The sequence below is a fragment of the Aspergillus bombycis genome, assembly GCF_001792695.1.
Source record: "Aspergillus bombycis strain NRRL26010 chromosome Unknown contig00002, whole genome shotgun sequence".
NCBI classification, from domain to species: Eukaryota; Fungi; Ascomycota; class Eurotiomycetes; order Eurotiales; family Aspergillaceae; genus Aspergillus; species Aspergillus bombycis.
In genome coordinates, this window is record NW_019170004.1 from 139,501 (window position 1) to 161,079 (window position 21,579).

At 49.6% G+C, this 21,579-nt stretch overlaps 6 protein-coding genes across 6 annotated transcripts; 5 read left to right on the forward strand and 1 right to left on the reverse strand.

Moving 5' to 3' along the window:
- Positions 1-533: 533 nt before the first annotated feature.
- osm1 (putative fumarate reductase Osm1) lies at positions 534-2,695 on the forward strand (the record flags this gene model as incomplete). The annotated part of the gene is made up of 4 exons (XM_022527596.1): positions 534-633; positions 694-762; positions 848-1,085; positions 1,141-2,695. Coding segments are annotated over 4 exons (1,962 nt in total), but the record flags the coding sequence as incomplete, so codon positions are not given.
- Positions 2,696-3,060: 365 nt separating this feature from the next.
- Positions 3,061-4,068, reverse strand: ABOM_000467 (uncharacterized protein; the record flags this gene model as incomplete). The annotated part of the gene is made up of 1 exon (XM_022527597.1): positions 3,061-4,068. The coding sequence occupies one exon, from the start codon at positions 4,066-4,068 to the stop codon at positions 3,061-3,063; it is 1,008 nt and encodes a 335-aa protein (XP_022394612.1).
- A 3,966-nt stretch (positions 4,069-8,034) lies between these two features.
- Positions 8,035-9,914, forward strand: ABOM_000468 (protein phosphatase 2A regulatory subunit CDC55; the record flags this gene model as incomplete). Its single annotated transcript, XM_022527598.1, has 7 exons — positions 8,035-8,078; positions 8,248-8,288; positions 8,391-8,488; positions 8,548-8,821; positions 8,878-9,192; positions 9,257-9,822; positions 9,891-9,914. The coding sequence occupies 7 exons, from the start codon at positions 8,035-8,037 to the stop codon at positions 9,912-9,914; spliced, it is 1,362 nt and encodes a 453-aa protein (XP_022394605.1).
- A 1,438-nt stretch (positions 9,915-11,352) lies between these two features.
- ABOM_000469 (transcriptional regulator SIN3) lies at positions 11,353-16,630 on the forward strand (the record flags this gene model as incomplete). Its single annotated transcript, XM_022527599.1, has 7 exons — positions 11,353-11,453; positions 11,542-11,606; positions 11,690-12,345; positions 12,421-12,521; positions 12,583-13,288; positions 13,358-15,949; positions 16,013-16,630. 7 exons carry the CDS (start codon positions 11,353-11,355, stop codon positions 16,628-16,630), a joined length of 4,839 nt encoding a protein of 1,612 aa, XP_022394604.1.
- Positions 16,631-18,273: 1,643 nt separating this feature from the next.
- On the forward strand, positions 18,274-20,026 carry coaT (acetyl-CoA hydrolase ACH1; the record flags this gene model as incomplete). Its single annotated transcript, XM_022527600.1, has 4 exons — positions 18,274-18,416; positions 18,480-18,720; positions 18,778-19,743; positions 19,799-20,026. The coding sequence occupies 4 exons, from the start codon at positions 18,274-18,276 to the stop codon at positions 20,024-20,026; spliced, it is 1,578 nt and encodes a 525-aa protein (XP_022394427.1).
- Positions 20,027-20,562: 536 nt separating this feature from the next.
- Positions 20,563-21,416, forward strand: ABOM_000471 (oxidoreductase, short chain dehydrogenase/reductase family; the record flags this gene model as incomplete). Its single annotated transcript, XM_022527601.1, has 2 exons — positions 20,563-20,817; positions 20,880-21,416. The coding sequence occupies 2 exons, from the start codon at positions 20,563-20,565 to the stop codon at positions 21,414-21,416; spliced, it is 792 nt and encodes a 263-aa protein (XP_022394428.1).
- Between the last annotated feature and the right edge of the window lie 163 nt (positions 21,417-21,579).

The window sequence follows — 21,579 nt, forward strand, 5'->3', positions numbered from 1 at the left end:
TACTAAATAGATACATGCATACATACATATACAGTATCGATCTGAAGCATGTGAAGGTTTCGCATCCCTGCTACTGGGTTAAAAGTGAAGAATATCCATGTACTGTGTATATTTTTGACACTTGTACTCGTTGACTCTTGAACATTAAGCATTTACCCACAATAGACATCAAGGTCCGCCAAAAATGGGTCAACAGATCTCCAGTTCCATGGACAAACCAGAATCGTTGTAATAACCCTTTACTAAGGAGGGACCACTTTCCCCGTCTTTTCATTCAGCTCGGTATGGGTGTATAGTAATTACCACCGAGGAAACGCGGTTCCTGCCTGGGAAGAAAGCGGTCCATGGATAGCGAAACGGTACCAGTACGGTACAGGGACATTCTCTCGAGCGATGAGCCTCGGCCGAAAAGCATTGTCGGCTTCTGAACCGTTCCCAATCCAACTCCTCCCCCCGGATCCTGTGGTCCCTTGAGAACTGCTTTAAGATCTCCCTGTCTCGTCCTTTTTCCCCGATCCTTTTCTTCTCCTCAGACCTTATTCCTCCTTGTACTTTCTTTACACTTATTCTCCCTACATTTCATTTCTTTCACAATGGCTCCCGCCCCCAGAGTAATTGTTGTCGGCGGTGGATGTGAGTGATCTACTAACCAAGCTTTCCCCGCAATTTGCTGACCATTACCTCGTCTCTCAGTGTCCGGTCTCTCCGCCGCTCACACCGTCTACCTTAACGGTGGAAATGTCCTCGTTTTAGATAAACAAGGTATGTGCTGCTCGTGCTTATGGCACTGCGATCAATATTATCGCAAATCGGCGTCGAAAAAGCGATCGCGACTGACTTCCCATAGCTTTCTTCGGTGGCAACTCCACCAAGGCTACTTCGGGTATCAATGGTGCCCTTACTCGCACCCAGGTCGACCTGGGCATCCAGGACAGCGTCAAGACATTCTACGATGACACCCTGAAATCCGCCAGAGACAAAGCTCGCCCAGAGCTCATTAAGGTTCTCACATACAAGTCCGCAGCCGCTGTGGAATGGCTGATGGATGTTTTCAACCTCGACCTCACCCTTGTTTCTCGTCTTGGGTACGTGATACAATACAACAAATATGACAAAGTCGATTTTCTAACAGTGTCGCAGTGGTCACTCCCAGCCTCGCACACACCGTGGTCATGATGCCAAATTCCCCGGCATGGCCATCACCTACGCCCTCATGCAACGGTTAGAAGAGCTTACCGAAAAGGAGCCCGAGCGTGTACAGATTGTCAAGAAGGCCCGCGTTACCTCTGTCAACAAGACTGGCAACACCGTGACTGGTGTTACCTATGAGTATGATGGCGAGACACACACCGCCGACGGTATTGTCATCTTGGCCACTGGTGGCTATGCCGCAGACTTCGGCGACGGCTCGCTCCTGAAGCAGCACCGCCCCGACACCTTCGGTCTGTCCAGCACGAACGGCACTCACGCCACTGGTGATGGTCAGAAGATGTTGATGGAGATTGGTGCCAACGGTATCGACATGGACAAGGTCCAGGTCCACCCTACGGGTCTTGTCGACCCCAAGGACCCGACCGCCAAGTTCAAGTTCCTTGCTGCTGAGGCTCTCCGTGGTGAAGGTGGTCTCCTCCTCAACTCCGATGGCCAGAGATTCTCGGATGAGCTCGGTCACCGTGACTACGTCTCGGGTCAAATGTGGAAGGAGAAGGAGAAGGGCAAGTGGCCCATTCGCCTCGTCCTGAACAGCAAGGCATCCAACGTTTTGGACTTCCACACCCGCCACTACTCCGGCCGTGGTCTCATGAAGAAGATTTCCGGCAAGGAGTTGGCTAAGGAGATCGGCTGCGGCGAGGCTGCTCTTCAGAAGACCTTCAAGGAATACAATGCAATTGCTGAGGGCAAGCAGAAGGATCCATGGGGCAAGCGTTTCTTCCACAACCTGCCCTTCGACATCAACGACACCTTCCACGTGGCTCTGATGGAGCCTGTCCTGCACTTCACCATGGGTGGTATCGAGATCAATGAGCACGCCGAGGTTCTGAACTCGGAGCAGCAGCCTTTCGAGGGTCTCTATGCTTGTGGTGAGCTTGCTGGTGGTGTTCACGGCGCTAACCGTCTGGGTGGTTCTTCTCTCCTGGGATGTGTTGTCTACGGTCGCGTTGCTGGTGACAGCGCCAGCCAGCACCTCTTCCAGAAGCTGGTCTCTGGCGGTGCTTCCAGCGCTGCTCAGCGTTTGGGCCAGATCTCTCTGCACATCGATCCGTCTACTCCAGGAAAGATCTCCGTTGAGTGGAGCGGTGCTGCTGGCAGTGGCGCTCAGATTCCCGCAGGTGCTGGAACTCCTGCTGCTACTACTGAGCCTGCTAAGGCTAGCGCTACCCCGGCCGGTGCCTCTTCCACCTCTAAGGCTAATGAACCCAAGAAGTTCGAGATCCCCGAGACCGAATACTCCATGGAAGAAATTGCCAAGCACAACAAGAAGGACGACCTGTGGATCGTCGTGAAGGGTGTCGTCCTGGATGTGACTAACTGGCTGGATGAGCACCCTGGTGGCGCTAACGCTCTCTTCAACTTCATGGGCCGTGATGCCACTGAAGAGTTCGCCATGCTTCACGATGACGAAGTCATCCCCAAGTATGCCGCCCAGATTGTCATCGGCCGCGTCAAGGGCCAGACCCCCAGCCTCGAGCTTTAGATTGTGCAATAGAATGTGAACGATACATTTTGGACAGAGAAAATTATTTGACGCAGCTAGTTCTTGATACATACCCTTTTCTCCGCGTTTGTCATTTATTACTACCATGATCGTTTGTGATGATATACGGGGTAAGCACCCCGTCTTTTCCTGTTTAGTCTGTACGATAGTACAATTGAATATTTCAAACTACCTTATTACCACGTATCATTTCTCATCTTAAGTAGTTCTCATATCATAATAGAATTGTGTAGACATAAAATGTTCTATATACTACCTCGGTACCAAATACATAATGTACAAAAGGCAAATGTATGGGTATACAGTACATGACCGCCATTACGTTTCCCTCCCCAACAAGACTTCTAGAGCTTTGCCCGCATATGCGTCAAAACCATCTTCAATCGCTGCACGGCAGGCCCATCTTCTCCCCTTTGGTCCTCCTTCTTCTCGTCCAGCTCTGTAGCAGCAGCCTCCAAAGTAGGTTTCAACCACCCCCACACCTCATCATGATACCGTTCCTCCACAGCAACCCAATCCTCCGACCCCGGCAAACTAGCCAAAACAGTATCCCTTAAGGCAGCAGCGTCCGCACCCGTTTGCGCAGGAGCACTATCTAGGATTGTATCAATTTCCGGGACAAGACTGGCAGACGTAAGACGGTGGGTAGAGGAAGTGTCCGGTTGGGGGGTAATATGGCGACGGAAGGACTCGAGCATTTGGATCTCCGCTGGTGTGAGTTGCTGAGGGGGCAGTGGTTCTGTTTCGATTATTTCGGCGGGTTCGTGCGGGAATGTGGGATCGAAGGTTCTATCTGAGAGGAGGGAGATGACTGCTGAGCCGTCGGTCGGTTCTGGGGCATGGTGGTGTGAGATCGAAGAGAATTGTTCCTTCGCTTTTCCCTTGCCCTTGTCTCTCGTAGAGGTGGATGTAGATGGCTCCAGGAAATCGTTCCCAGTTTGCGCGAACTCCTCCTCTGTCAGATGAGGGATCTCAAACCCACCCTGCTGGGGTGTAGTTGTTGAGCGGAATGTCCCCGCATTGCTATCGCGCAATGGAGGCCCCGCTGATGATGAGGCGGAGGGTCCGGAAACTTGACTGTATTGTTCTGCGGCTGCTAGGGCGGAGGATGAGGATGACGATGTGCCGGTTTTATTACCGGTGGTGAGGAACTGTGCTGCATCGCCTGATGAACCGGGGGCGGAGAAGGCTTGCCGGGCTAATCCTGAGGCTGAGCTTTGGATGCGACTTGCTAGGGATGGGGTGTTTGTGTCGTTCTTGTCGGCTGGTTTGGCGGGTTTGACGGGCTTGTCGGAGGGGTCGTCATTGCTATGGTTGTTGTTGGTGGTGCCCCGCTTCTTGTCTTCCGTCATGATTCGGGTTTAGTGTGGGGTCGTAATTTGGAGAAGGACGGGAAGGACTGTGAGACGGGTGTTACTGGGTGTTTATTTATCAGAGTTAGAATTCTTCGGGGGATCAAGGGAGGGAGGACTGTTCGGTAGAAGAGATGGGCGATTGTGTATAGTTTGTAGATAAAAGTATATGGTCTGGAAGAGGTTAAGCTCGTCCGTTCGGCTTAATGGAGTTTTTGTCGGTTGGACAGAAATAGCATGTGACGAATCTCTTTGTGCTCAATATCTTTTATCCTTGATTCACTTGTTCTCAATTCCATTGTTTTAGGCAGTGTAAGGAACTAGCCTGGAGGGCCTTCAGGGCCACCTTACAGGTGAGAGAACCCCCTACCTACGTCTATAGATACGAGGTGTAATGCATAGCATTTAAATCCGGTGTACGGAGTATCGATGGTCTTAATACTTCCCTAGGCATTCCGGAACAGGGGGCCGCATAGGGAATTCTTACAGATGCAAAATTTTATCTGTATAACAAGAACCTGTGAATTCTCTAGTGTAATGAGGTTTAAGTTCTGTCTTTTCTTCTCGACATTATGTTCTGTGTGATACTAGTAGAGGCGTAGTGCTGTCATAAATGATCCTATAGGAAGCGATGGTTTAAAAGTCAACGTTACCACGCTTGCTGTTGTGGTGATCCAACAAGTTATAAAATTTTATTTATTCCAATAGGCTGGAGTTCGCGCTCTATCTCTTGCTTGTGGAAAAGAATATCCCACTGGAATATAAACCATGTCCCCTTTCTTGCTTAGCGTCATGATTCATCGCTTGTGAAAAAGAACAAGAACTTCAAAGTGATTCTAGGGTGATGGGATACGGTATACCCAAGAAGGTGACAATTCTGATCCAGATGAATCAGGCCCTCTTTCTCCACCAGCTCCTTTTTTTTGGCTGCCCGGCAATGGTTAGTTAACTACTCTGTGCTGTATACTAGTAGTTGGGACGAGAGCAGCGCAGGCGGAGGTCAACTCTTGAGGTTTGTCACGTCCTCTTCTGATTGACTGACTTTCACCGTCTTCGGCTAGTAGTGGATAGGGATTACTGTTTTAGGAAAGGTAATCTGCCCAGTGTATCTCTATTAGTCACGTGTCTTGGTCTAAATAGATACATAATGGTATGAAAAGGAGCATGATATTCTCAAGGTAACACTGAGCAGTAGACCACTAATCTAAGGAAATCACATGACAGATGATGTCGGATTAAACCTTTTAGTACCCTGTTGGAGAATTTGTACGGGGGTATGGGAAATCAAATTAGCCGCCGCAGTATATATATTGAGTCGCGGGGTTTTGCAATATGTATCCGTAGTTATAATGATTATTATATCAATTCGCCGTTTAGCTTAGCGCCCAATCTCTTTGCTTTCAATTCTGTAACCTCGATTACTTTAAGAACCTAGGTGCTTTTGAGTAGAAGATCATTGCCGGCAGATACAAATGGAGAGCTATAGATGATCTAAGCTAGTAATACCCTACAGCAGCTTTCTTGATAAATGATGAACTATTCTTGATATAGTCCCTCTCTTCTAGAAATTTTGTCTAGTTTACTGTTTAGATATAGCCGGGTTTCTTAATTACGATCTATACTAACTGTTCTGCTCTTCTCACTGCGGTAGGCCTCCCGGATCAGGAATAGGATTGATCGGTCGTGCGGTTGACGGGCCGATTTTGTACGGAGTATTAGAGCAATGCCATTACTTTATTTAAATCCAGAGTATAGGGTAAACTTAGGCTACTGCGAAGGGCATTTACCGGCTAATAGATGAGGCACGTTTGTCTTGCCCTAGGCGTTTCAGCCAGGAGCAAAAAGTCGTCAGTGGCAGGATTTACCTGCGCCCGCGAACAGATTTGTTAACAAATTCCAGGTTCTCTGGAAGGATTGTCAGCGATGAGATATATTAATAGAGAAGCAGAGATGCATACAGTCAATCCTAAACCACTCTGCCACACTGACAGCTGTTGGATGAGTTCTAAAAGTGATAAATAACTTTATTTACGCCAAATCTGGCCGCAGATTGTTGGGAATATTTCGGATCTTACTATTTACACCCCTCGATTGCTAGCGTTCTACCAGGTCTTTTGTTGCACGCCTTCGTAGAACAACTTGATATGGCTTTTGTAGATACAGTGATTCTGATAAGCAGAGATTCAGCTGCAAGCAGTATAGTTATCTATTCTGGCAATTTGGGGGCTTGGGACATACCTATATCAAGTATATTTCTATGGCAAAAACAAAAAGAAAAGTCATTCGGTAGGCCTCTAGATGAAGTACTAGTAGCCCGTTCCTTACATTCTAAAATAGCGGCAAATTCCGTGGACCACACACTTGCGGGACGAACTCCAACATTAGCATGGGGTTGGCACGGCGTATGGAATTTGATGCTTGGTCTTGAGTGGCTTGGCAGAAACTGGAACTTATTTCTTTCAAGAGAATCGCAGTCTTATATTCCGAGTTGTTCGTTGCTCGTTGCATCTTTTCTGTAAAATTGTTGCAGTCTGGGGTTCTCTCAGATTTCACGGATGTATAGATAAAAAGTTAGTATGGCTGTTCTGAACAGTCTTGTAACTAATCCACTAGATAGCAGCCGGTCATGTCGTTTTTGTTTGAACAAAGATGCTATTCTGTTCGCTTGCTCGTGTTAGTGATTTAATAATGAATTGGCGCTGCAGTAGTTGACGCAATTGCTTCCATATTTCAGTCCATATACTGGATGTATGTATTATAGGCATCTTAGACATAAAAGCTGTAGCTATGCGCATGTTGCTATTATGACGGAGCTATACTCCTATTTCTGGCATAGAAATAGTGAGTTTTAAATACAGAAACATGAATCCTTGTAAGGTTGAAGTAAAGACTCCTTCGTTGATGAGGTCAGTAGCAGATGAAATTCTTCTACAAGTGTCACGTGATAGAAAAGGTGATTCACTCCGAAACCAGCATCGGAAGTATGGTCAATAAATATCAAAGAATGCGAATCCACGTTTCGACCAAAAGGTGACGCAAGGGTGAAGAATCTGTACTCAGCTCTTTAAGCAGAGACAAATGACTTAAACTTCTCATGATGTATAGTTCTCACAGATAATTGGAGAACCCGAGTATGAACAGGCACTAAGAGGCCTCGCGCCGTAGAATTTCCACTGGTAGAAAGAAGCAGGAGTACATCGGAAGTGTAGTGTGTTGATGTCAGCGCCCAGTTGGTGGTGCGGGTGGGTTGCGTTGGGTCGTTGCGTTGCTGCGTGGGTTCACGGGCAGCCACTCCCTCACTCAATCTTCTCCCCACCACAAACCACCACCACCAGACGGTACTTTCCAATACCGCCCTCACCTCAATCCAAACACCTTACCTCCTCCCATCATCCATCCCGTCTTTGCAACAACTCCCCCCACACTTTCTTTCTCAACCACCCTCCTCTTCTGACAAAGGTGGTTAGTTTGTGGTTGTGGCTGTGGTGGTTGCTTTATCAGTGCCCTTTCTTCGCTTTTTGCAGAGAAGATCAACCACGAAAATCAATTAGAGACGTTGCAGAGAAGAAAAGGACTGGAAAATCCTTCCCATCGTTCCCCGCCCTTCTGGTTTCGTCAGCACAGGCTGTCAATCCTTTGTCTTCTTCAGCCTGCAATTCACAAAAATCGATCTCTGCCTCAGCTCCGGCCTTGTCTGACGTTGCGGCCCTATCTTACACCACCCCATCCTCTCTTATCTCCACTCCTACATCGGAACTGGAGGTCACTTTATCATCGCACTCACCTTCGATCCTCTTGGTCGCGGAAAGTTACATAAACGACGACTGCGGAAAAGACTTGTTCCTTATCCTACTGTAACGACGCCAGTTTCTGGTGGCCCCGCTCTTTGATCCCGGTCCACCCACTGCTCCACGAGTATTGTCTGTTGGCCAGCTGCCCCAGACAAGGGTGGTTTATTGAAAGAAAATGGTAGACAGGGATCCAGGTACACCTACCTGGAAGTTCACACAGTGAGTTTAGGCCCTCCCACTCCCCTGCTGCGGTTGTTGGGAGGCTGTCCCGCCGATGATGTAACCATCCTTCCCGCTGGTCTCTCTGCCACGAGGGTTCGGAAGGCCTTTCCAGTCGCAGTGGTCAGCCTACCCAAGGTAGTAGGGAGGTGCTAATTGGCTTTAATAGATGCTTTGGTGACAAGGGCGACGTGGAAGATATCACAGAAGGTATGTATAACACCTTCAACGCATAGAGTTGGATGTACCAAAATATCGCCTTCACGATAGCGGGTCCTAGTTTATAGTTGCTAACACGGCTTAACACTCTAGCGGATATCATTTCTACTGTCGAGTTCGATCATACCGGAAACTATCTTGCTACAGGAGATAAGGGTGGGAGAGTAGTATTGTTTGAGCGGAATGAGACGGTACAAACTTTCCTGCAATATTACTCTCCACAGGTAGAAGGTCCTAACCGATGGCTTAGAAAAAAACATGCGAGTATAAATTTCACACCGAGTTCCAGTCCCACGAGCCAGAATTCGACTATCTCAAATCACTAGAGATCGAGGAGAAGATCAACAAGATTAAGTGGTGCAGACGATCAAACTCGTCTCATTTTCTTCTCTCGACAAATGACAAAACGATAAAGCTCTGGAAGGTGTTCGACAAGTCGTTGAAGGTCGTTGCGGAAAATAACCTCTCGACTGAGCTTACGCCCGCAGGCGTGGGGGTGGAGGGGCGCCTCGCGCCCCTCGTTTGTCTTTCAAGGATCCATCTATGTTGAAGCTTCCCAGGATGACACACCATGATACAGTTGTGGCAGCCGTGCCTCGAAGGACGTATGCAAACGCACACGCATACCACATAAACAGCATCTCCGTCAACAGCGACGGGGAAACCTTTATTAGTAGTGATGACCTCCGAATTAATTTGTGGAACCTTAATATTCAAGACCAGAGTTTCAACATTGTCGACATTAAACCCGCAAACATGGAGGAGTTGACGGAAGTGATTACGGCTGCGGAATTCCACCCGACCAGCTGCAATTGGTTTATGTACGCCAGCTCGAAAGGCACAATCAAGCTTGCCGACATGCGACAGCGGGCCCTGTGTGATGAACACCATAAACGTAGGTGTCTGATAATATTTTTGCTTGAAGCCCGCACCTGACTGACTGTATTTTTACTGTGCAGTATTCGAACAAGAGGAGGATGCCTCCTCCCGCTCATTCTTCTCCGAGATTATCTCTTCGATTTCCGACGTACGGTTTTCGCATGATGGTCGCTATATTGTGTCGAGGGACTACCTCACTGTTAAGATCTGGGATGTTAACATGGAGCGCCAACCAGTGAAGACGATTCCCATCCACGAACATTTGCGGCCACGCCTGTGTGACACTTATGAGAATGACAGTATCTTCGATAAGTTCGAAGTGGTCTTCTCGGGAGACGCGGAGAATGTCATGACTGGAAGTTACAACAACAACTTTATGATCTACCCCACCGATCCTGCCAAGGAGACCGAGATTGTGCTGCAGGCGGATAAATCGGCGTTTAAAGCAAAGAAGGTTGGAGTGCCAACGCCGATGAACAAGGGTGCCAATGGCAAGAAGGGAAATAGCCGAGCTGGAAGCCCTGGTGGTCCTGGCAGCCGGATGAAGAAGGAGACTGATGCAGATCAGATCGACTTTAACAAGAAGATCTTACACATGAGCTGGCATCCTTATGAGGATAGTATTGCTATTGCTGCTACTAACAACGTAAGTGGCTTCTGTACCGTCTTCCTGTCCCATCGCTGCCTATATGCTGACGTTGTTGAACCTAAAAGCTTTTCGTTTTCTCCGCATTGTAAGTACGCTACAGGATGGTTCATATTCATAAGTGGACAGGATGTCAATTTCGGGCAAAACATGCATGAAACAAAGTATAAAGCAGAAAAGAGGATACTAGCAGCAGCATCCGCAGTACCAAAATTTAAGTTGCCAGTTCAGGTTCAGATTTTCCTTCTACCCTTATCCACCACCCCTTTGTTGAAATTTGGCCGTGCATTTGCCGCCGTGAGCCAACCCAACCTATTCTCTAACTCTCCACCACTTTAACGCTCTGACGATGTGTCCGTTTCGTTCTTTTACTTCGCAGTGGGACTTGGTGATTTCTTCATGATTCATTTGGGGGCGTTATAATGGATGTCATAGAGAAAGACGTGGAGCCCCCAACGGGCATCCTTTCCGTTTCTTGCCCGGTTCTGTATACCTATTGAATAGTCATGGGTGCAACATACTCCATCCGGTGACGAGGAGCAAGGGACCCTCGCCCTAACCATATTGCCGACCCGGCTAATTCGGGCATTGGCTACTGCTAGAGCAGGACAATTTGATGGTCTGGCTTGAATTGGGTTCGGTATCTAGATACCTAGGGCTACCGAGTAGATAATGAATCTATGGGTTTTGAACTATGCTGTCCGTTGAGTCGACTTGTGGATCTGATTGACCTCCTTAAGACGAAAGTTGTGACTGCTTTGAAGATCCACCCGCGATGCTAGGTCGTGCGCGCACCGATTGATAAGTAACAGAAAATGGAATGTCTAAAACAGTTCAAAAGGCCTTACAGCAGGAACAATGCCTTGAGATTTGTAGTAGGCAGTTAGTGACGCTCATTTGATTTAGCAGTAGACGTCTGTCACGGCCAAGCTTGCTGGATCCAGACTCGACATGTCGCCGGATTTATCAGTCAATGACGTCGGAGGTTTAAGGCTCTAAGGCTTGAAAAGACAGTCCCTGGCACTGCTGATCCCGCCTTTGCGTGAGCCAATCAACAGTCTGTCACGCTGTGAATATAAACTACGGAAAAAGGATGGTGCGGAAGAGAGGCGCTATAGATTAAAAGGGGTTAGCGTAGTCAAAGTCCCTCTCCGCCTTCTCTCTGGCAGGAGCCGTGATCGGTCGCGCGCAAACCATCATTTCCAATCAAGTGTGCCGTTTGCTGGCTTGAACAGTCTCTTTTACCTCCTTATTCGCTCTGTTTGCCTCCTGGTATAGATCCTTTGGATCTTGTACTTGTTATCACTTTATCTGTGTTGTGCTTGTGTGGTTGACACAGTCTCCAACACAGTGATGTCGCTGTGAAATGACTTGGAGAAAGAGTACTCAACCGTGCGAAAAGAAATAACAGATTAAGAGCTTAGGCTGAAGTTATCAGCGGCCCCACAACTCACCTTCAGACTTATACTTTATTGTTGATTAGATATAAAAGTCAGAGACTGTTTCTAGCAATCTATTCATGCACAGATCATGAACTCCTCTGGGAATGATAACTGGCACCCCGGCGGCCTGCCATCGCACCCGGGGATGGATCAAATGAGCCAACAACCTCGCCCTCTAGGCTCTTTCAGGTGAGTGGTCTCAGGCAGATTCCAGAAGCGATCTTGAGGTTTATACTCCGGAGATGGAACGTACTGATTCGGTTGTGTCCCTATATAGTCAAAACCCACCGCCTCAACAAGGCCCATCGTCGCAGCCTACCGGACCCGTTCTTCCACCAGCTGGTTAGGATCCCCCTTCCATGCCGCATTCCCATAATGCTAGCAGTGTGTATTGGTTTATTGACTTACTTTGTCTGCTGCGCTAGGCCCCTATCATCCGGCGAGCCAACCGGCAGGGCACTCACTTCCCGGCCTGGCAGAGTTGAGCCAGGGCCATGCCGGCCCACATCAACCTCCTGCCTATGGACAGCACCCTTCTGCTCCCTCCCATAGCGCGGGACATTCGCTACCAGGCATCGGCCAAGCGATGCAACATCCTTCTCCTCAGTCCATTAACAGAGAGCGTGAGCTAGACTCGAGAGAGCGCGAATTGATCGAAAGACAGCGTCAGGAAGAGATGGCCCACAGAGAGCGTGAACAGCGTGAGCGTGAACAACTTGAGCGACAACAGCTGGAGCGACAGCGGGAACAGCAGCACCACCCGGTTCAAAGTCATACGGGGTCGATTCCTTTGCATCAGCCTGTAGCGTCGAAGGTACCGAACTCCATACATGGCCCCAATGGTCTTTTGTCCAACCTGGGGTCGAATCCACCCAATGGTCCCCAAGGGTCTATGCAGTCGTCTGGCGCTCCCGGTGGCATGTATGGTCCGCAAATTCAACATGGAGAGGGAACTCCCAGGTCATATATGCAGCACCCTACTGGGCCCCCAGGACAGCCCATGATGGGATTCAACGGATCTGGGCCTCAGATCCCAGGGAATGTTGCTGCGCTTGCCCAGGGTCAACAGCCAATCTTAAACGTCAGTCTCCTTTGCTTCTATCGATATTCAGCTTTGTCATTCCTAAACGGACAGACCAACTGACTTAATTTTCAGGATGCACTCAGCTACTTGGATCAGGTTAAGGTACGATTCGTCGACCAACCAGATGTATACAACCGTTTCCTTGACATAATGAAAGATTTCAAAAGTCAAGCGTGAGTATTAGTCATCCAGGCGTATTCACTGAATGTGTCTCACTAACGGTGACTGAAATAGCATCGATACACCTGGAGTCATTCAACGCGTCTCTACTCTCTTTAACGGTCACCCTGCTCTCATCCAGGGTTTTAATACCTTCCTACCACCTGGTTATAGAATCGAATGTGGGACAGATGACAACCCAGACGTCATTAGAGTGACCACCCCCTCTGGCACGAACACTATCAGTATGCCCCCGCGCCCACGCCACTCGATGGATTCATCTGGTGACTTGGGTCCCTCTGGTGGGATGGCTCCTCATAATCGACCTGAGTTCTTTGACCAATCTCGATCTGGCTGGCAGCAACATCAACCCCAGCAGCAACAAAGCAACCTTCCTGGCTCCTACTCTCCCGGATCTCGCATGATGGGCCCAGGTATATTCGGGCAGCAAGGTGGACAGGGTCAGCCTCAAGACCATCACTTTGACTACCCCACACAACAGGAACAGCAAGCAGCGGCGGGTGCAGCAGCCATGGCTCATGGACAGGACCAGCGGGGTGTGTCGCAGCTTCAGGGTGCAGCTTCTGCTGCCTCCGCGGGTTTAGGCCGCCCTTCTCTTATGCAGATGTCTCCCGCTTCAGGACAAGGCCCTAGCTTAACGCAGCCTATGAGCAGTCTGGCTGGTGTCGGATCAAATATGCTTCAGGGCTCGTCGCAGGCGGATCTGAAGCGTGGACCTGTGGAGTTCAACCATGCAATCAGCTATGTTAACAAGATCAAGGTTAGTCTTATGGTTCCTACTCATCCCACTTACCCTTCGCTTTGCTGTCGTTATTTACCCTTCAAATAGAACCGCTTCGCGAGTGCCCCTGAAATATACAAGCAATTCCTTGAGATCTTACAGACATACCAGCGCGAGTCAAAACCTATCCAGGACGTCTACGCTCAAGTGACTCAGTTGTTCAATACCGCGCCGGATTTATTGGAAGACTTTAAGCAATTTCTGCCTGAATCCGCTGCTCATGCGAAGCAACAGGCCGCTGCGCGTCAGGCAGAGGAGGCGGCTCCCATGAGCAATGTGCGTGGAGAGCCCGGTTATCCCAGCGCTAACGCTCTTCCATCTCAAACTCCCAACCGTGATGTTAAAATGCCACCTCTCGGCCAGTTCAATGTTAAGGACTCTGGTAAAGAAGGGAAGAAGCGCCGACCAGGGCCTGGAGCTCCATCAACGCTGGGACCATCACTCTCGGGGCCTTCTGCAGGAGCTGATGCAGCACGAATGGGTGATGTTCAGGGGGGTCGACCACCAACGCTCCAGCCTGGCAATGCCAATAAGAGAGCCAAGGTTCACCATACAAAGCCGAACCAGACAGAAGCTCTGGCAGTTTCGCCAACTCTTGTTCCTGCACTGCCCGAGCCAATTCAACCGACGTTCTCGCTTACACCAACTCAAGAGGAATTCGCATTCTTCGATCGTGTTAAGAAATACATTGGGAACAAGCAGACATTCAGCGAGTTCCTCAAACTTTGCAATCTCTACTCGACTGATCTCATTGACCGGCATGTGCTTGTAAAACGGGCTGCCGGGTACATTGGCTCTAACCCCGAACTCATGGCGTGGTTCAAACGGTTTATGCACGTTGAGGAGCCTGAAGACAAGATTATCGAGTCCAAGCCAAAGCAAGAGCCTGGACTTGTCAACCTTTCTCATTGCCGCTCTTTGGGACCTAGCTATCGCCTTCTTCCGAAGCGGGAGCGTCAGAAGCCCTGCAGCGGCCGTGATCAGTTGTGCTATAGTGTTTTGAACGACGAATGGGCTTCACATCCCACTTGGGCATCTGAAGATTCTGGTTTCGTGGCTCACCGGAAGAATCAGTACGAAGATGCACTACACCGTATCGAAGAAGACAGACATGACTATGACCATCACATTGAGGCTTGCACTCGCACTATCCAGCTGATTGAACCCATTGTCCAGCAGTTCCTCGTTATGTCCGAAGCGGAGAGGGCCGCCTTCAAGCTTCCTCCTGGCCTCGGTGGCCAGAGTGAGGCGATCTACCAACGCGTCATCAAGAAAATATACGACAGACAGCTTGGTGACAAGATTATCCGCGAGATGTTTGAGAGACCTTGTCATGTCCTACCCATCGTGTTGTTTCGTCTGAAGCAAAAATGCGAGGAGTGGAAAGCTAGCCAGCGTGAATGGGACAAGATTTGGCGCGAGCAGATGCAGAAGGCCTATTGGCGGAGCCTTGACCATCAAGCTATTGCTAGCAAAGGAACGGACAAGAAACTGTTTGTGGCGAAACACATCCAGAATGAAATCCAAAACAAGTTTGAGGAGAGCAGAAATCTGCGCAAGAGCGGGTTCCAGGTCCCCAGACACCAGTTTGAGCTCACCTTTGATGATCCGGCAGTCTTAATTGATGCCACTCACTTGCTTCTGACTTTCATCGACCGCAACTCTGCTGGGTTTGGTGCCGACCCCCAGAAGGTTATGACATTCATCAAGGACTTTATCCCGGTATTCTTTGGCATGGACCGTGATACCTTCCATGTGTACATGAACGGGCTGTCCACGGGAACCTCTCCTACTGATGAGGCTGATGATGAGAGTCTGGTTGCGGAAGAGTCTTCGACTCCTCGTAGTCGCAAGGGCCTTAATGGAAAGAAGATGGACCTTTTGCGCGACGTTCTGGAGCGTCGCAGCGAGAAGGCTAATCGGACAGAGAAAGAAGGAAGTAGAAGCAACCCTGCCAGCCGTGATGGCACTCCAGATGCAGTTCTAGTCCCATCGACACCTGTTCCCGACCCTACCGAGACTTTCGACGTGGCCGAGCTGAAGTGGATGGAGCACCCCGGCCAGGGAAATTTCAATCTGGCACGGGAATACACCCTCAACGAGTCATATGAGAAGAAACAACATCACTTGTACGCCAATTTGAATATCTATTGCTTCTTCCGCACGTTTGAGATTCTCTATACGCGCCTGCTTCGTATCAAATTACACGAAAAGGATGCTCATGAGGATGTGCGCCGCGCCCTTATGGCCAAACCTGCTCAGGAACTTGGTCTTATCGACAAGGTTCCTACTGATTTCTTCTATGACTGCGATCCGAAAGCGAACTTGTACAATCAGATTGTCCGCATGTGCGAAGAAGTCATCAAAGGAGACATGGAGTCCTCCAACTTGGAGGAGACTCTCCGCCGCTATTACCTACGAAGTGGCTATCAGTTGTATAACCTGGAGAAGATGTTCGCTGGTATCTCAAAGTTTGCTGGTGCCATCTTCAACGGCGACTCGAAAGACCGCAGCTCCGATATCATCAACGTTTTCTTCAAGGAGCGGGACAGGGAGGAAACCACTCACAACCAGGAGATTCAATATCGCAAGCAAGTTGAAAGGCTGGTTAAGGACGGCGACATCTACCGCATTAGTTACGTAAGTTCGCTGACTAGTTCGAGTCATCTATCGAAGCTGTCTCTAACAGATTGCCCTTTATAGCAACCGAATACCAAGAAGACTACCGTGCAACTGTTAACCCCCGAGGACGCTACCTTGGAAAATGAGGAATTGAGTCAGGAAGCGCGGTGGTCATACTACGTCTCTGCTTACACCATGCGTGACCCAACAGAAGGCGTGCCTTTCTCTCAGTTGCGCATGCCATTCCTCAAGCGGAACCTACCTCCTAAGCTCGAGCAGGAAGAAGAGTACAATCGCTATTACCGCCCCCTTGTGCACCAGGATGGCCTCATCATCCGAATCTGCGCCAACAGTTACCATATTTTGTATGAGCCCGGTAGCTACGATTGGTGGTGGCGTCCGGCCGCTTCCCCGGATGAGTCGGCTGAGGAAATTGCCAAGGAAGCGGCGGCGATTAAGGAAAGGCGTCGCGATAGGTTCACTGAGCGATTCGTCAATAACCCCATGTGGGCGCACGGTCTTAGCAAGGATCAGGTGGACGAGATGAATCAGCGTTTCCGTTCTTGGGTCAAGGGCACCGATCCCGAGAATAGCGCCCCTGCTCCGGAGGCGCCCAGCTCGGATAAGAAGGACGACAAAGAAGATACGGAGATGGCTGACGCTGAACAGAATGCTTCTGATTCTAACAAGGAGGAGTAATGGAGAACCCCGTGCGTCCTCCTGGTTGGAGAGGGACGTTCGAAATAAAGACAGATGACCTATGTAGGATGGAGTATCTCCTGACATGAATGAATCTTTGCACATGAAACCATATCCAGATATCCCTCGCATCGGTATGGGAAGAGTCATGGACAGGATTTCTCTTTCCCGTTCTCACGTTTTCTTCCACGAGCCGTGTTTTATCAATTCCGTTTTCTATACTTTTTTATTTGTTCGAGGGTAGTGGATCTGATACCTGCATGACCAGCGAATATGTTCAATGGCTTACACGAATGGGTTTGTCGCTTCTGGGATCTCGGCTAGAGTGGTCCTTCGCTTGCCGGGGAAACGCAGTCTGGGGCAGACAGGGCACCGGTTCGTTGCGACGGTTCCCCGGCTTTCATAGACCCACGGACGAGATCTCTTCTGGATTGGTGTAAGGGATTAGGGATGGATCACATATGGGTTGCTATTCACTTTGTACTTTCTCTGTACTTTACTTAGGGAGATCTGGTTGATCAATGATTATGTCTTATTGAAATCCTCTTACGGAGTACACCATGCTCGCCTTGCCCCTTCAGCGTGGAAGTCAATCTCGCGTTTCAGGTACCCGGAGCAACAAAGCACTACGGGTTTACGGACCAACTATTGGTTCGCCTTCTTCGGATCTTGGTTACCATTAGTAGTCTATAAGTAGGAGTTTTGATGGATATTGTCTCGGCATCGGCTGACCGTGACCAATGATGCCTACGGACGAAAGCTCCGTGTGGCCGAAGACTGATAACCGATACAGGCCGAGACTGGGCCGATGGGGCCAGACCGGACGAGACTCGGGATCAGCACGGGGGTGTTGCTTAGAGGTATGATCATTGGGATGAACATAGAGCAGATACCACATTATTTACGCACAATGGGACTACTTTTTGCGATGAAATATACTTCTTCTGCAGGAATTCTATCAAAGATCAACCAGCACCGACGAAGGGTTTTCTGTGTGCTTGATATCAAGATGACGTCGGACACATGGAAGGATAAGAGAGCCGAGAATATGCCGAGATGACGTCAACAGTGAAGCTTCCACTGAAACTATTTCCACCCCGTGGTCGAAAAGGAGAAAAAAAATGAAAAAGAAACAATTGTGTCAGACCAGTGTAGTTTCATCTATTCAAATCATGTACATATATGAATATTCCAGGTTTACGTTTTCCTGAAACCATCTCAGGTTATTTTTGTCTCGACGGTGCCGCCGCTGTACAGCTCTTCTAGGAGTAGATAGCGAATACCCATGATAGGTACTCGCAATAAAAATCTAAGTCTGGACTAAGGGCGCAAGAAATGCCCAATGGTACCGGCTCAAATCTAATCCTTCCACGTAAAGTAATTTTTACTAGTAGTAATTAACGGATTTAACTTGGGAAGAATTCAATACCTGTCATCCCTTGTCCCGGGGTTCATCGCTCTCCACTTTGGGGTTTTTGTGGCGGGGGGGGGGGATGAGTTCCTGTACCATATTTCTATCCTCGAAGCTTCCCATCCGCGTGCTTCCTTTTCTTTAATTCTTCTTTTTTCTCCATTACCTCCCTTCCTCTCCTCTCCACTCCTCTTTTGTTTCTTTTCCTACCTTCTTCTCTAGCACACACACAATGTCTGCTTCCGCCCTTCTAAGAAGCCGTGTCAGGCGGCCTTCCTACCTCAGGAAGCTAGCTAAGGCAGAGGACCTCATCGAGTTTTTCCCTCATGGCTCGTACATCGGCTGGTCCGGATTTACGGGTGTTGGATACCCCAAGTAGGTCACCATTCTTTTCCATGGTGAAACCTATTAGGCTAACGGTCTATCTTCTACCACCAGGAAAGTTCCAACGGCGCTGGCCGACCATGTCGAGAAGAATGGACTCGAAGGAAAGCTGCAGTACACCTTGTTTGTCGGTGCTTCATCTGGCGCAGAGACGGAGAATCGCTGGGCTAGACTCAATATGATCGAGCGTCGGAGCCCTCACCAGGTCGGCAAGGAGATTGCCAAGGGCATCAACTCCGGACAGATTAAGTTCTTCGATAAGCATCTGAGCATGTTCCCTTCAGATCTGGTTTATGTAGGTTGCCCTAGAAAGTATTTAATTATAGATGATGCGTCTTAACACTAGTTCTAGGGCTGGTACACATTGAACAAGCCTAAGAACAGGCTGGATGTCGCCGTCATTGAGGCATCCGCCATCACCGAGGATGGTGGTATCATCCCCGGTGCTTCCGTCGGTGCTTCCCCGGAATTGGTTCAGATGGCCGATAAGGTTATCATCGAGGTGAACACCGCCAGCCCTTCATTCGAGGGTCTCCACGATATCACCATGTCTGAGCTTCCTCCGAATCGCAAGCCTTACCTCATCCTTCAGCCTGAGGACCGCATCGGAACTCCTCACATTCCTGTTGACCCCGAGAAGGTTGTTGCCATCGTTGAGTCGGATTACCCCGACCAGACTCAGCCCAACGCCCCGGAGGATGCGAGTTCGCAGGCCATTGCCTCCAACCTGATTGAATTCCTGAAGCACGAGGTCAATCATGGCCGACTGCCCAAGAACCTGTTGCCGATCCAGTCTGGCATTGGAAACATTGCCAACGCTGTCATCGGTGGCTTGAGCAAGGGCGGTGCTGATTTTACCAACCTGAAGGTCTGGACAGAGGTGCTGCAGGATTCTTTCCTGGACTTGTTCGATAGCGGCAACCTGGACTTCGCAACAGCGACTTCGATCCGTTTCTCTCCCGACGGATTCAAGCGTTTCTACGACAACTGGGAGCGCTATGCCGGCAAGCTCCTCCTCCGCTCTCAACAGGTCTCCAACTCCCCCGAGATCATCCGTCGCTTGGGCTGCATTGGCATGAACACCCCCGTTGAGGTGGATATTTATGCTCACGCCAACAGCACCTGTGTCATGGGCTCCCGCATGCTGAACGGTCTTGGTGGCTCCGCCGATTTCCTCCGCAGCTCGAAGTACAGTATCATGCACACTCCTAGTACCCGCCCTAGCAAGATTGATCCCACTGGTGTCAGCTGTATTGTGCCTTTCTGCACACACATTGACCAGACCGAGCACGATCTTGACGTCGTCGTTACTGAACAGGTAAGCTTTCTTCATTCGTATTGTGCCTCATATCGTGCGATGCTAACGTCCGCAGGGTCTTGCCGACGTGCGTGGTCTGTCTCCTCGCGAGCGTGCTCGTGTCATCATCGACAAGTGCTCTCACCCCGACTACAAGCCAATCCTCACGGACTACCTCGACCGGGCCGAGTTCGAGTGCCTGAAGAAGGGCATGGGCCACGAGCCTCACCTGCTCTTCCAGGCCTTCAAGATGCACCAGAACCTGGCTGAGAAGGGAACCATGAAGATCAACGGCTGGGACTAAGCACGTTGCATCTCATTCTATTTGAACAATAAAACATTCGATGGATAAAAGCATAGATGGATACACTATGTATTAAGATCTATTTTTGATATACTTGGGTTGGCGAAGGGTTCATGGGGTCCGGAGTCTCATGTGTATGTTCAATATCGCTGTTTTTAGGCACAGTATAGTTATAATGAATATGATACGCAATAGCTTAATAATCTTTCGTTCATATACCAGCGCACTATCCCCGGATTTAGGGTTTATGGCCGGAGATAACTTTTAACAGAGCTGCCAGGTTGGAGTTGCTTAGAAAGCAGCGGGAGACCGTTTGCATGCAGACGGAGATAAGGTCTCCCCACGGAAATACCAATGTACAATATCCAAACATGCGAGACCGAAATGACAAATATGTCCATGGTTGCATCAATACAGAAGGCTATAAAGGTGGAAATGTCCGTGTCGACTAAACTGACAAACCAATAATATCCACATCCCCCTACAAGAGCAACCTCAAACCCATCTCTACCGACAAGAAGTCTATACAAACCACCATGAGCACCCACATCTCCACCAACAAACTCGCCAACACCCGTGTTCTCATCGTAGGAGGCACATCCGGTATTGGTTTCGCTGTGGCCCGGGTTGCCCTCGAGCACGGTGCCTCCATCATCGTTGCCAGCTCCAAATCTGACAAAGTCAACTCCGCCATCACCCGTCTGAAATCCTTCTACCCAGACGAGGAGCACACAAATCGCATCGCCGGCACCGTCTGCAACCTTGCTGACCGCGAGACCCTCGAAGCCAACGTCATAAACCTCTACAACTTCGCCACAGCCCCAGATACCTTCCCGAACGCACAGGAACCCAGACCACGGATGCCCCCGACGGCAAAGTTCTCCTTGACCACGTGGTGATGACCGCCGGTGATGCTCTAAACCTCCGCAAACCCACCGACCCAACCTTCGACGTTCCCTTCATCGAGTCTTCGGGCACCGTCCGCTTCATCGGCTCACTCATCCTCGCCAAGCATGCCCCGACCTACGTGCGTCAGACGTCATCCTCGTCGTTGACCTTCACCAGCGGCGTGCTGGCCGCTCGCCCGGCACCAGGATGGACGCTGGCGGCCGCTACCGGCACTGCTATCGAAGGTATGGCGCGCGGGTTGGCGGTTGATCTGGCGCCTATTCGGGTGAACACGGTTGCGCCGGGGGCGGTGTTGACAGAGATATTTGGGACTCTGGAGACGGATAATCTGGAAAAAATGGTTGAGATGTTCCGGAGTCAGACACTTACCGGAGAGATTGGGAAGCCGGAGGATGTGGCTGAGGCGTACCTTTATCTTATGAAGGATCGGTTTGTGACGGGGGAGTTGCTTGCGAGCAATGGGGGCAGGTTGTTGAAGTGATTTAGCTTTCTTTCTTCTTCGTTTAGTTGTTTTACGGATACTGAGGTATATCGTTTATATTCATTCTACTTTTATATAGGCGGTTGGGGAATACGGATGATACACATGTGCATAGAAGGATGTCTATCAACAAGAATCAACATCTTAGCTTTTAATTTGCTAA